Raw genomic sequence first — 14,482 nt, forward strand, 5'->3', positions numbered from 1 at the left:
TAAAAAAGAGGGTCAAACAAAGCCACTGAACGGAGAAGCCCAAGATTGGTTTGGGATAAACATAAGGATAACAGCCTTTCAGCGTGGGTACCTTCTGAGCCCTCCCAGAAGGGATCTGCCAGCATTCCATCTCCTTTTCTGAAGCATGTGCCAAATCAAATGGCTATTTCCTCTCCATTGCAGGTGTAAGCGAACCCAAAAGTATCTCTTTGGACAGGATACAAAGAGGAAAGTTTATACATCTAATTCCACGGTAGAAAGTGCACACACCCAACCCAGCACACTCCTTATATGGTGTCAATGCCCACAGAAGTAACTTCAATCAAATCAGAGGCACTACCATGTGTAACCTATGTGGCCCTGCGGCTATGTCGGTGTTCCTAATTACGCTAAAAATATCAATGTAGCAGAATGCATTTTTGAGCTCCAAATTTTCTCAACACTTTTAAGAGGCTATTAAATGTAGAACAGAATTGTTTCACAGAAACCTAGGCATTAAGAAGGAACACTGATGGGCTCTTACTAGGCCTTTTTCATGGGAACACAGAGATGAAATGTTAGAACGTCACAGCATAGGGACAGGTGAAGGGAGGCAGAGGAGGAAGAGAGTGTTCTAGCCACAAGGCCACCACATTCATGTTCAAAGAGAAGTCAGAGTGATGGGGGTGGAGGAACAACCCAAACACAACCAAACAAAATCCAAGTCAGAGGAAAAAAGGGTTTCATACAACACAGTATCAAAAAAGTAAAAGGAACACACTAAAATGCACAAACTGGTGGCAAGTTAAGTCCATAGCCTATTGTGATAGGTCCTTCCAGCATCAATCAGGTGTCTTCTCCATCTGTTATTTCAAGGTTATTTACAGATGTGGTGACTTCTGAACAAGAGTCTCTCACAGGAGGGCGGGCAGGTTTCAATCATTGGTTTCTGGATCTGTTTGTGCCATATAAGCATCCAACTCGGCATCCAGGTGTCCTTTTGTTTTTGACATGTACGCATCCAACTGGTTGTCCAGCTGCTCCTTGGTCAGCACAGGGCGAGTGAGGGCACCTCTCCCTCGTCCACGGCCTCGGCCTCGGCCTCCAAAGCCCCCTCTTCCCCGACCTATCATACCCCGACCTGGCCCAAGGGGAAAAAAAGAAAACAGTTACAAGTAGGTTTAATGGGTGCTATGGCAAATGCCCCTTAGAGCAGTGGGGCCTAGCTGAGAAAGGCTGAAAGGGCAGGGCAAAGAGGAGAAATCTGGAAAAACAGGAAACACATTGGGTAGAAAGCAACACATGGAAAGCACACATAATGAATCCCTGTTTACATGCTCATCTCTAAATGCTATTTAAAGACTTTTTATTCTATTGACAAAGGTAAAATAACTGACAAAAGAATCTTAATCTCTCCTAAAACAAAGCAATTATCTAAAGTGTGAGGCCCACTAGAAGTTTACTAATTAAAATACATTATAGATAATCCCATTTAGTAAGACAGGGAAGAAGTAACAAGGGCACAGAGAAACGGAGGTGTAAGGCTAGACAATTTTTAAGGTAAGCCTTATTAGAGAGCTTTCTGGAAAATCAGCTCATCTCTCCTCAAACTTACTGAAACTAATGAGCTGACCCCACATCAGGAGACTGAGGAGTTACGATGACATAGGAACAATGTGAGAAGATGGGGAAAAATATTTATAGTAGTCCCAGCCACTTCTATCTCAGATTCTAATTGCCTTCTAACAGTTATGGTTATCTGAGAGGTGGTTTCAATCCACTTAACAAAGCATACACAGCTTTCTGAAAAGCTACTTTAGACCCCCCACCCACCCCTGTGATGTCAGAAACCAGGTCAAGATAATTTGGAAACATGCTATTTCATCCTGAAACCCAAACGAGCTTGTACTTCACTCAGTGAGCCAAACGTATAATGGGCGAGAAGAAACTAAGCCCTTGGCTATCAAATTTCCTTTGCTAACAGTTATTGTCCTTTGGCAACTTCAAGGTCATCAATTACGGAAGACCCACCACACACTATAAAAGGACCAAAGCAGATATACACAGGGGCTACAGGAATAGATTTGCTCCCACCCTAGACAGGTGTTGTTGAGAGTTTTCCACTAAGCTCTGTATCAGAAAACTCCCATGAGGTCTGGATTAACAACAGCAACACCATTAAATGCCTTTCCAATCTGGGTCATGATGAGGTCACAAGACAAGTAGCACTAAGTCTCAAAGGTAAGATTATCAACAAGAGTCAGTTAACTGACATGGTACCTTCTTGCTTTCTACCTTGATCAAAAAAGTCATCTGATTTCCCACAGACACAAACTTTACCTTGAATTTACTTGGCTTCAACATCAATACCCAGCTCCAATCTCACCATCCTTTTCCACTCTTTCATTTTTGTACATCTCCCTCTTCTTTATTCTTAGACTCAAAGTGGGGTTTTGAGCTATGGGATGGGGTGTGTGGTGGTGGGGGAAGGACAGAGAAAGGCAACACCTCAAACTGACCATCTTGTCATTTTAACGATACAATTTAAATTTGCAAGAACCTGGAAAAGACTGCATATGATCTGGCTCTGATGTGTACCTGACTGGTTCTTAGACAACCCATGACAGACTTTTGCACTACCGCATGTGAGTTTAGAAAGTAAGCCAGTTTCAAAAAACAAAACAAGACAAACAAATAAGCCTGCCTATGACTTGAAGCTGTGCAGAAAGGTGGCTCTGAGTTTTGAAGGGAGAGAAGTAAAAGGGAGCTATTCTCTGAAGTTGGTAGCTGACTAACCTCTACCACCGATTCCGCCACGACCCATAGCTCCACGCCCTAGGCCCCCTCTCCCAGGACCTCCACGACCTCGAACACCACCTCTTCTTAAGCCCATTCGGGGAGCTACGGCTCGTCCACCTCGGAGCAGGTTTTGACCTTGGAGAGGAGGCATACAATGTATATGCAGGTAAATCCAAGAGAGACAAAGTAGACTCTAACCAAAGGAAGGCGGTGAAGGTTAAATGAGAGTTAATTCAGTTAATTTTTAGGTTGGGGGGGGGGGGTGGCAAGCTGCACACCAAGTGTGAATAGATCAAGCTGCTCTTTATTCAATCAATTCAAAGTCTGACCACAAACCCATTTTGGGAAGAAGCTGGGAGTTAAGTTAATTAGTAAGTACATACAATAAATATCTACTGAATAATCAGACATGTGCCTAGCATTAAGGTAGATTTAAAAATCAATAATATGGTTCCTGCTCTCAATACATTCTCACAAGGGACAAGAACAACATGGGGAACAGTGTTAACAGTGCCCAAAATGTAACATGTAGCTAAGTGCTATGGACCAACTTATCCTCTCTTTTTTCCAAATAGAACAGCGTGTTTCACTGGGAACAAAGATAGTTAAGATACAGGCCAACAGACCAAAAATTTCTTAGATTTGACTTATTTCTAGAACTTGAATGTGCTTTTGATTTAAGCAGCAGCAGGGTGTTTCAAAATGGAATGGAGATGACATGAATTACCTGTTGTTACGCAGGTCATAGCCTCTCACCATTGCACATTATCAGAAAAGGAATGGTATCGATAAAAGACATGCAGCACTATTAAAAATACGTGATTTCAAAGGTTATTAATTATATTAATACAAATTCAGGCTTAAAGATGTTAAACAAATGTGTCCATAAGCAGCCCAAGAGAAAAGGGAAGGGGTAGGGCCCGACAATGTTCAAGTACACAGCACTGACCTCGGAGCGACATCCCGCCCCTAAGCAGGGTTCTGGTGGCACGTCCCCCTCGTAGTCCTCCTCTGGGCAAGCCTCTCTGCATTATGGGCAGGCCTCGTCCTCCGATTGCTCCCCTGGCCAGGGTCCCTATGGGTCGGCCTAACCGTGCCTGGATGTTACTCTTACCCAGGCGCTGCTTTAAGCTCTTCTGGAAGAAAAGGTGTTGGGGGATTGAGATCAAAAAAGCATTCCAGTGGCATCTAGCAACTCAAAGTGCAGAGAAAAAGAAGCAGTGAGATGGCTGTGTGCAGGGAGATAAACTTGCCGTAGGTGTCCTATAAAGAACCTAATCCAGAAACTAGCCTCTGCCTCAGAACATGGTAGAAAAGAAGAATTCTGATCCAGAGCTCTTATGAAAGCTTGAGTATGGTCCCATGAAATTGGCATCAACACAAATTACCTCACTCGTTTGGCTACAGAAGCCATACACCACTACATGAAACGGAAGTTTTAGTAAGAACTCTGTATTTCAAATCCTGGATTCTGTTTTTGAACCACAGGTCGACAATGATATGACTGGATTCATACTTGCCCAAGGACTACCACTGTCTTCAAAGGCTTACTCAAACACCAAATGAAGTTCATCACACTCTGGGAAAAATTTAAATTACAAGTTCATCTGAATTCTTGTCACTTAAAAACAAGATTTGATTTTTCAGTCAAAGAGGCCAGTGTGTTCCATTTTTCCTCTGAGTATCTATCTCCAGACGATCCACTTTTTACCTTAAGATGTAAATAAACACAAAAAAGTCAAACCTTTCCTTACATTTCTTAAATAGCCATTAATTCCACGTCTACCCTTGCAAACAGCTCCATTAAGCCAATACGGTAACTTTTAATTCAAAATAAACATGTAACTCAACTGTATCTCCAGAGAGATAGCCAAATTTGTGTTGGAATTAAGACAGGTGAGCAATAATCACGAAACTAAAGGACATATGTGAGGACAAGGACATACTGCACATGGAGATATTCAATAATCTGTCCCTCAAAGAAAAACTATTAAGACCACATCTTAATAAGTTAAAAATCCTTCAAAAGAAAAGGTAACTGTGTAGCCTTGAACACAACCAAGGCCCCAGCAAACCTGTTTTCCCACAAAACCATTAGCCAATAGGAATGAAAATAAATTCTGTATGTCCTCCTGCTTCACCTATAAATGACTACCAATGGTTTTTTTTATTAGCTTTCTAGCACAAGATAATAAGCTAAACAAAGGGGCAGTTTCCGAACATTATGCATTTAGGCATAACTGACCTTAAGAGCCTGTCGTGTCACCCTGACAGCACACAATTAGGAAGTCAGGACCTCATTCATTTTCCAAATCTCTTATGTTCAGTGATTCTGAGCATATTCCCCCCAAAATCTGTGCTTTAGTGGGGAATGCACAGTGCTTACAAGTCCTCCCTTCTTAATCCTTAGCTGCCAGCCAATACTGGACTCTAACAGACAGGAAGCTTAAGGATGTCAACTATACCACCTAGTTTTCACTCTACAGCTGTGCTCTACGCTAAGGTGGCCACTAGCCACACGTGGCTATTTCAGTTACAAGGAAATAAAATTTTGAAAGCTCCTCAGTCACACCAGCCACATTTTGAGTACTCAATAGTCACACATGGCTAGAGGCTATCATACTGGACAGCAGATAAAGAATATTTCTATCACTGTGTAAGGTTCTATTGGTCAGCTCTACTCCAGAGGCTGCTTTCTGCACAGCTACATTTAAAGCTTCTTCTTGGGGCATTCAGTCAGTTGAGTGCCCAGCTCTTGATTTCATTTCCGCTCAGGTCATGAGCTCAGAATCTGGCAGTTCGAGCCCAGCATCTGGCTCCGCGCTGAACGTGAAGTCTGCTTAAGATTCTCTCTCCCTCTGCAGCCTTTCTCCCCTGCTCACATACACTCTCTTAACCAAAAAAAAAAAGAACAGAAAAAAGAAGAAAGAAAAGAAAAAAAGAAAAAAGCTTCTTGAAAGGTCTCCTGGAATGATCTGTCAGGGCCTTATCTTCAGCAATTTATAATACCTACTCTTGGAAAATGGTGGTGCCTTTTTTTATGGCTTTCCTAAGTCAGGGACAAAATAGAAGAACTCCCAAGGCTTAAGGCAGCTAAAGCAGAAGGCCTTGTTTATTTTTGGTCAGTGAGCCCAACAGTTCAGGGTGGGGGTGGGAGGGTGTTATATTTAACTGCTGAATTTATGCACAGCCATGCAGTGCTACCAGTTAAAGTCCTTACAGTTGCATGGCATCGCCCTCCAGACGCCCAGCCACAGCTTGGACATATCCTTCCACAGCCACTCTCCGGACTCGCATATAAAGTCTATGAATAATAAAGAGCAGGTTTTATTTCAGGTCTGAATAGAATTCTCTCTTACTGGTAACTTGAAAGAGAACCCACTTATTCTTTAAGTACTCAGTGCTCTCACTCTATTTTACTGACAAAACTTTAGGTGCTGTGGAGATGAAGGCCACCCTATTCTTTCTATATTTTAGCAGTGAAAATGTTTGATTAAGGCTGTTCAGACTTCCTGTGCTAGGAGAAAAAAAAAAAGTTATTTCCATAATTTGTAACTCATTTAACAGGGAATAAAGGATTTTCTGAGATCATCTAAAACAAATCAAATTTTTTTTTCTATTTTTTGGCTTCAAACAAAAGACGTTTATTCTCTCACAGTTCTGGAGGCTACAAAACCCAAAATTTCTTTGTGGTAAAATCCAGCAAATCTACTTTAAGGCCAAAGGATCAGGAAAAAAGAGATCAATACTCATTGATAACATAGAAACAGGTCATACTGATGGCAAACTACCTAAAAGAGAAAGACAAGAAGTTACTTATTGGTACCTGCTAAAATGGGAATTCTCTGAACTTCTCTTTCCTCCAGAGAAGTTTCTGCTTTTGCCCTGAGCCACCTTGCAATCATCCATCATGTCCTGACAGCCTCAGTGGACTGCCTGACAGAGATCACCAGCTGCTTCTGGAGCATTAAGACTCATCCTCTCACCTGCTTAAGTTTTAATGCTGCCTGGACAGAGGGTCTATTCTCCATCTGCTGGGCCAGTCTTCTGTTTCTGGCACTGGCTAGCTGCTGTTGTTGCTGCATCGAAGCCCGAATATTCACTGGCATCGGCTGTTTGTTCTTCAGCATATTAGTAAAGCTTCAAGGTCGAACAAAATGGATGTTTAAATAAAAGCTTTATTACAAAACATTTATTGGCATTTTCATGGCTTGCTAGACCAGGAGCTCCAGATCCCACGAACTTTTAAGTAAAGTGGTACACTTAGATCAAGGCTGATGTGGGTTAAAGACTCCTCTGCTTCCACAAACTTGCAAGAATCAGAAACTTAGAAATGCAGCTAAGTGCAGCACATTCAATCAAAAAAGATAACAAGGGCTCAGGCTTTTAGAGAGGTGGAAGATATGAAAAACACGCAATAAGCAGATATGATGACAACAAAAGACAGAAAATGTGGTTTCAAAGACAAACAAACAAAGCCAAAATGTTGGGGGAACCTGAGGGTGCACTGTAAGAACAAATGTTAAGGAAGAACTAGAGCACCTCACAGACCACAGAATTAGCACCCCCATATAAATCACAGGAGTGTAACATATTTTCTTAACAACATGTAATATGTAAATATGGAGAATAACATGTAAATATGTAACTTAATAACATGTAAACATGGAGAATCAGTGTGTATCACACCCTAAGATATAAGAAGCACATATGCTTCGGAAAAGGCAAAAATAAACATCAATTAAATCTTTTAGCGATCTAACATCAACTTAATAAAATCATTGGTCTGACTTTAGCTCAGGTCACCATCTCACAGTTCGCGGGCTCGAGCCCCATGTTGGGCTCTGTGCTGACAACTCAGAGCCTGGAACCTGCTTCAGACTCTAGGTCTCCCTTTCTCTCTGGCCCTCCTCCCACTTGCTCTGTCTCTCTCCATTTCGAAAATAAGAAACATTAAAAAATAAAAAATAAAGTCATTGCTCAAAGGCAGTCAATAAAGAGCTCTCAGAGACAGAAACTGCTTTAAGTACCTTCACTTCTCTTAGGCTTAAATGATTACTTTTCCTGATTCCAAGCGATTGCTTCTGAGAAAATCAAGATTAATTTAGTCACCGAACAGCTTGTGAAGACACTCTTCTATTATTCCTGTCAAAGTAAGTTTAATGGAACGAAAAAGAACAACACTTAACTGTAAAGGAATCTAACACAAAAACAAACTAAAAGCAGTATCGAAAGAAAGAGAAATGGAGCAAAGCAAGTGCCTCTTACAAGGCCCAAGAATGGCATTCGAGGGCCTTTGGACATTCCACAGCTTGCTACCTGCCTCTTACAGACCAGACACAACACTGCCGGCCTCGGACTGGGCAGCAAGCCTAGTGCAGCCACGGTACCATGCTACCGAGCTGCACCACCCCTGTATCAACGTAAAAAATGTGAAGAGAGAGAGGGCGTGAGGAGTCTTCTTAAAATACAGCCCACCAGAGAAATATTTCAGACAGCTTAACATAAAAATCTACTGACAAGGGGTTTTGAAACAACCGCCCAATTTGTTTTGTGTACCACGTAAGATGCAACTAAACACAGAGGTCTGTAGCCTTCTGTTGGTATTTAGTTTAAAATTGGTTTTTGTGCCTTGGACCCCAGGGCCAATTTAAGTAATGTTTTCTTATGAACGAGCTGAAGTTGCTGTTGGCTGCCTCACCGCTCATTTAGAGACATCTTGGTGGTGCTTTTTAGCACAACTTTCGGCGCTGACTGTGCAGCCATCTTCAAATCCCGAGAATCTACAAAGGACAATAGGCAGAATGAGCAAGTCAGGAAAAGGACCTCCTCATTTCTACAGGCATCAAGGGCTTCGCCCAACAGCGAATGAAAAGAAAAGGCCTGCATCAACGGCTATGGAAGAGCCCACCAAAACGCAGAGCGGGTGCTTAAGCCTACACCGTGGTTACCGCCAACCGCTACATCTCGAGGCCACAGGAAAGGGTCTTCCCAAACCCCCAAGATGGCAGGCGCACGCCAAGCTGGGCAAGCGGAGGGGGGACCAAGTGCATCCAGGACAGTCCTCCTCAACCTGGGCTGCAGGGAGCTGCTCACCCTCCCCGAGCCGACCCCGATCGCCGGCGGCCAGGTCCGCGGCCAGCGGCGGGGAGGGAGGGCTGGCCAGGCGCTCCTCACGGGCAGCCAACGCGGAGAACCGTGACGCAGGCAAAGCCGTCTGGAAACCGGCTTCCGACTCCACACCCCGGCGGGAGCCCTCGCGAGAGCCGGGCGGCGGGAGCAGGGAAGGGCTCCCGAACCCGCGGCCGCCTCGACGCTCCGACGCCCCCTCACCGCCCAGTCAGGGCCGCCGGCCCAGGCCCCGCCCCCCGGGGCCTCCCGGGCCGCCCCGCCGCGGAAACGCACCGAAGGAAACGGACGCCAGTGCGCCTCCCGGGGCTGCCACCACGCCTGCGGCGCGCGGGCCGGGGTCCGGCCGAACCTGAGCTGACTGGGTGGGCGGTTGGTCAGAGGTGTAAGCGGTAGGTCGCTAGGTTAGCTCGTTGTAGCCGGGCGGCTGTCTGGTCGGCCGGTCCGCCTGCTCGCCCGGCCAGCCCTTTCCTGCCTTGAGTCTGTGCCACCACAGCCGCCGCCGCCGCCGCCGCCGCCTCCCGCTCGCTGCCCAAAACAAAATGGCCGCCACGCCCAGAGCCGAGTGGGACCGGCTAAAATGGCGTCGACGCAATTACGTATGACGCCGGATCCGCGCACAGCTAGGGGGCCAGAAGATTTGCGCTACGCCTGCGCGGGGATTGGGGCGGAGCCCTAGGGAGAAGACAGGCCCTTAGCCAAGCGGTGGCCGAGGTGCTCTCTGCCCCGCCCACGGAGGGGCGTGGCCAGTGGTTGCTGTCTGGGATCGTCAGGGCATTACGACCGCGGCCGCGCGGTTGTGTTCTGGTCCGCTGGCGGAGGTTCGGCCTCGCGGGCGAAGGTGGTTGTGTTTCCTTGCGGCGCCCCAACCCTGGCCGAGGCAGACCCTGTAAAACTGTTTAGTGGGATTTGCCATCTCCCTCCCTGTTGGGGGGGGGGGGGGCTGCCGCGAGCCGGGAGAGCGGGGTGGGGTGGGGGGAGGCACCAGTACCCTGCGCTCTTGTGTCTTCCGGAACGTCGTTAGTTCTCACGGCGGTGTCTGCGTCCAGCTCCCCCTCCCACGCCCTCTCCACCTGTCAGTCATCCGCATTTCGATGCAGACCTACCTGCGTTGGATTTTTCTTATGCCCAGGGATGCAATAGAAATACTCGCACGTTTGGGACGCCTGGGTAACTCAGCCAGTTGAGTTGGCACTCTTGATATCAGCTCAGGTCATGATCCCAGTGCTGTGGGATCCAGCCGGCTTCCGGCTCTGGGCTGAGCGTGGAGCCTGCTTGGGATTCTCTCCTTCTCTCTGCCCCTCTCCCCAGCTCGCCCCCCCCCCCCCCCAATAAAAATAAATGTTTTAAGAACGAGCGAATGAACACATCTTCAACCTTTCTCCATATACGTGCTTCAGGATGCTTTCGTTTTCATTCCTAGCATTTACGTGCATGTGTTTAATGGCCTGGCATCCTGGACTTTACCTATGAGAGGGTAAGGGTCGTGTTTGTTTTGTTCACTACTACGTCCCCAGTTCCTACAGGATGCCTAGCATATGGTAGGTCCGCAGTAGATATTCTTTGGAGATTGAAGGGAAATTCTTCCGGCTTTCTGGCTGAGAAGCTGAAGTCTCCTACATCTGCAGCTGGAACCTTGAATGCCCGCCTTCCTACGCCTTGAGCAATCCTCAGCTAGGAAGATGTAATGTTTCCTTGACCTCTCTCCGAATAAGATCCCTTCCCAAATAAGGTGAATTGGGAGTGAGGTACCTTGACTTTCTCACTCACTTCCAGACTGCAAAGGAGACACACGGCAGCTGGCGAGAGAAGAGCCTTTAATTAAAGATGAGTTGCAGGCCGGGCCCACTACTCTTGCGCCCTCGGTGGAGGGTGGACAAGGGTAGGAGAGTAGGAAGGGAAAAATGGGGTAAGGGGGAAGCAGGAGGAAGGGGAAGGGCGCTGCCCCCTGGGGCTGTCTGCTCAACTGTTCTCCCAGAAAAAGTTGTTACAGGCCACTGTGAGGGCAGCCACCAGCACCACATACTCTTGGAAGTCCACCTCCCCATCTCCATTCTCGTCTAGCTCTTTCATCACCTTGTCCACAGCGTCTGCATCCTTCTGGGCCTGTGGAGGGGGGAGATGGAGAGGTAGGTATATAGAGTGGGGAATAGTACTGAATCAGGGGCAAGAGGGGTGGTTGATTGGGAAGAGGGAGGCAGAGATGAACAAGAGGGAGAACTACATCTCATTATGGGATTCTTCTGAGTCACCCTTCAAAACACACTTGTGGCCTCCTGTTGGCTACAGAATAAGCTTCTTAATGAGGCAGAGTAATAACAACATCAGTTACCATAGGTTTGGTGCCTAGGATGCAACAAGTTTTACCAGCATTGTCTAATTGTAACGCAAATAGTATGAGGCAGGTTTCATTATTCCCCTACTAGAGAAGAAACAAATTAACCCTTGGTGGTTAAAGAATGTTCCCAAGTCACACAGCTAGAAGCTGCCAGAGTCAGAATTGGAACCCAGGCCTGATAAAATCTCAAAGCTGGTTGACTTTCTACTGGCTTCTTTACCATATAAGCCCCTGTTAGCATTTGCAGCCTTCTCTTCTGCACCCTTCACTCAGGTCAAAACCACTGAGCATGCTCCATATTCTTTTTTCTTCCATGCTTTTGTTCATGCAGATACCTCCTAAAATGGCTACATTTGCCCTGATAATATTCCAGTGGAAATCTGTGGCTCAAGTACCACCTCTTTGGAGGAGCCCACTTCAGTCAGGTTACTATTTCCCATAATCCTTTCTGGCAATTCTGTTAAAGCTCTGAGTACTTCCTGAATGGTTGGCCCAAGACTTCACGGGGACGGGGATCTCGTTGCCTCCTGTCAGCAGACGGGGGCCTCTTTTGGTCCTCCAACTCTGCTCTCTCCTGAACATTTCACTTCCTGGTGTTCATAGTTTACTTTCATGTGTCAGTGTTTCCCTTCTAGACTGTGAGCCTTGTTATTGATGCATCTGCATAGGTCCTAGCACTTAACAGGTGATTAATAAGTTAGGGGATTTTTGCCTTGAGCCTGGAGGGGTAGGGAAGCCTGGAAAAACCCAGGAGAGAAGTCTGGGAGAGGAAGGAGACAATTGGGCTGTGTTGGGAAGATGGAAGGGAGGTGTCCCTCCACCCCTCAGCCACTCCACCCTGTACCCCACTCTGCTTACGTCCAGGAAGCCAGAGAGCTCGGTCTGCAGCAGCTCTTTTAGCTCCTTCTTGCTCAGCTTGTACTTGTCTCCCTCCTTGCCCGAGTGGGCGTGGAACACGTTGATGAGAGTCTCCATCGCCGTCTCCAGCTCTGAGCCCATTGTGCAGCTCACCTACCCACCCCCACCACGGAAGGAAGTTAGGGACCATGCTTCAGGCTATCTGGAGTCAGGGTGAGGGGAGCCCTCAGCCTAGCCCTGGTCCCACACCTGAAATAGCCACGAGCTCAGAGCCACACCACAGTTTATCTTTCACTGAGATTTTATGACATGGCAACCTAACAGACCTGAATCTAGACTTGCTCTCTGTGTCCCTCAGTCCATATCCCAGCCAGAGGTAGTCAGTGTTTGGGGCACGAAGACAGAGCAGCCGTGGCTGGCTCTAGAGGCCTGCGGTGGACTCTGGTGGTTCCTGGCTGCCTGGGCAGACACTGAGAAGGGTGGGGCAGGCAGGCAGGGATGGTCACAGGACTCTGCCAAGCTGCCTCTGGCTCTATTTTTACCCTGCTATGCCTGAAGCTCTGCTGTTGAGGGTGGTGAGCTGCACCCCCCTCTACGGCCTTGACTGCTGCCTACCCCTAACAAGGAGGAGTCCGTCTGGTGCCCTCAGTCAGCCTGACGGGAGAGAGTGGTGGCCCGCGTGGCTGGCCCAAGGCTTCATGGGGAGGGGGGATCTCACTGCCTCTGAGTTTCCTATCAGCAGACTGGGACCTCTTTCGGTCCTTCGACTCTGCTCTCTCCTGAACATGTCACTTCAGCTTCCCTGGGGTGCATCTCCATGACCTCTAGTTTGGTTTCTCTTCCTTCTCTGCAGAATCAGGCCTCCCATCGGGTGATGGTGGGAAGGGAGAAGGAATGTGGACACGTTTCCCCAGAGCCAGGGCTCCCAGGGAGCGGGGAGGAGACCTCCGGGGCTTCATCCCTGCTCCTGCCTATTTACTCCCACCCCTAGGCCCAGCCTGGATGAGGTGAGGACAGTGACAGCTGGCAGAATAGGGCTGGTAAATGTTGGGGGCTGGGAGTAAACGGCTGAGTGCATCCTCTGAATTCAAGGGGCTGGAGAGAAGGAAGAAAAAAATGGAGGGGTTTGTCGAGGAGAGGGGGCCAACCCAGGAGGCCTCTTTCTTTTGGCCTTAGGATGGTCAGCCCCTCCACAGCCTCAGGGGGCAGCTCAGGTGTCTCAGATCAGGTGTCCTTGTCCTTCCTCAGGCCTAAGGGGCTAAACAATGGGCCCTGATCGAATGACATTCCAGCTTTACAATGGGGACCTTGTGAGTGTCACCTGAACTCTGGGCATGAGAAGCAGTTGTCACAGAGACATGGGGGAGATGGAACCCAAGCTGGGGCTGATGGAGGGGATAAGGGGCGCGTGTGTGGGAGGGCTGTTCGTGGCTCAGTTATTGGCGCATCCAGGAGGGGCACTTAGAGGTTGCCTGGAGCCCTTGAGGAGCCTGGGATGTTATGCAGGGGCCATTTGGAGAGGACTTTGGCAGGGAGTGGGCAGACGGGAAGACAAAGGGAAAGACTTGAAGGAAAGAGGAGTCTGGAAGTCTGGGCCAAGGAAGGAGGAGGAGACAGAGGGGGTCATGTGAAAGGAGAGTTGGGAATGGGTAGAGTACCCTAATGCCCTCTCCTCCTGATACGTCACGGCCCATGCTCTCCTACCCCGCGGCTTCTCTGGGACCCGGGCTCTTGGCAAGGCTGGGTGCCGGTGGGGGTGGGGGCAGAAACAGCAGTCCCATTTGCTTTCTGAGCCTCCTGGAAGCAAAGTGGGAGCTGGGTCCCCTCCGCAGGTCCTGGGAGATCCGGGGAAACTCTGAGGGCGCTAGTAGGAGAACTTGATCTCCTGGAAGCTTCCTCCTTCCCTGAGGACCACCACAGACCTCCCTCTGAACTTGACTGGCTTCCCTGTGCTACTGTCCAAACCCTGTCTCCCCCAAATCCCAAACTGCTGTCCAGGAGCCCCTCCCACACCCTCAGTGCACCCCAATGCTGTTGCCCCTACAATGCTGTTGCCCCAATACTGTTGCTGTTCAGGACCTCTGCTGAAGTCCCCTTTTCCCCCCAAGCTGGCCACAGCAGGGACCCAGTGCAGAGGGAGCAGATACTCACTGTCAGCCTTGACCTGAGGTGGGAGCAGGTTCTGGACCGACAGACCAGTCTGCAAATGTGGCTACCAGAGCTGTGTGGGGAGACCTGTGTTCGGTCCCTCCCCCGAGGCCCCCCTCCCCGCCAGCTCCACCCCTTCACAGACAGACACCCCGCTGGGGCGAGGGGCCAGGAGTGGACAGAGGCGCCCTCTGTCTCCAGGGCTGGAACAGGCCGCCCTGTGTCCTCTTT

The 14,482-nt window shown here is 48.3% G+C and overlaps 2 protein-coding genes across 10 annotated transcripts; both read right to left on the reverse strand.

Moving 5' to 3' along the window:
- Nucleotides 1-704: 704 nt before the first annotated feature.
- LOC122211418 (chromatin target of PRMT1) lies at nucleotides 705-9,478 on the reverse strand. Of its 8 annotated transcripts, none has more exons than XM_042924521.1 (7): nucleotides 9,184-9,476; nucleotides 8,480-8,561; nucleotides 6,765-6,918; nucleotides 5,999-6,082; nucleotides 3,728-3,911; nucleotides 2,776-2,913; nucleotides 705-1,120 (listed from the first exon to the last, which is right to left on the reverse strand). In XM_042924521.1, the coding sequence occupies exons 2-7, from the start codon at nucleotides 8,542-8,544 to the stop codon at nucleotides 915-917; spliced, it is 831 nt and encodes a 276-aa protein (XP_042780455.1). In that variant the 5' UTR covers nucleotides 8,545-8,561; nucleotides 9,184-9,476; the 3' UTR covers nucleotides 705-914. The 8 variants fall into 8 exon arrangements, with proteins under 8 accessions (XP_042780455.1, XP_042780453.1, XP_042780454.1 ...); XM_042924519.1 differs by having other exon boundaries at nucleotides 3,728-3,914; XM_042924520.1 differs by lacking the exon at nucleotides 9,184-9,476 and adding an exon at nucleotides 8,875-9,103 and having other exon boundaries at nucleotides 3,728-3,914.
- A 1,229-nt stretch (nucleotides 9,479-10,707) lies between these two features.
- S100A1 (S100 calcium binding protein A1) lies at nucleotides 10,708-14,369 on the reverse strand. Of its 2 annotated transcripts, none has more exons than XM_042925328.1 (3): nucleotides 14,255-14,369; nucleotides 12,104-12,266; nucleotides 10,708-11,013 (listed from the first exon to the last, which is right to left on the reverse strand). In XM_042925328.1, the coding sequence occupies exons 2-3, from the start codon at nucleotides 12,242-12,244 to the stop codon at nucleotides 10,870-10,872; spliced, it is 285 nt and encodes a 94-aa protein (XP_042781262.1). In that variant the 5' UTR covers nucleotides 12,245-12,266; nucleotides 14,255-14,369; the 3' UTR covers nucleotides 10,708-10,869. The 2 variants fall into 2 exon arrangements, with proteins under 2 accessions (XP_042781262.1, XP_042781261.1); XM_042925327.1 differs by having other exon boundaries at nucleotides 12,104-12,256; nucleotides 14,255-14,368.
- Nucleotides 14,370-14,482: the final 113 nt, after the last annotated feature.

Source organism: Panthera leo, chromosome F3 (genome assembly GCF_018350215.1).
Source record: "Panthera leo isolate Ple1 chromosome F3, P.leo_Ple1_pat1.1, whole genome shotgun sequence".
In the NCBI taxonomy this organism is placed as follows: Eukaryota; Metazoa; Chordata; class Mammalia; order Carnivora; family Felidae; genus Panthera; species Panthera leo.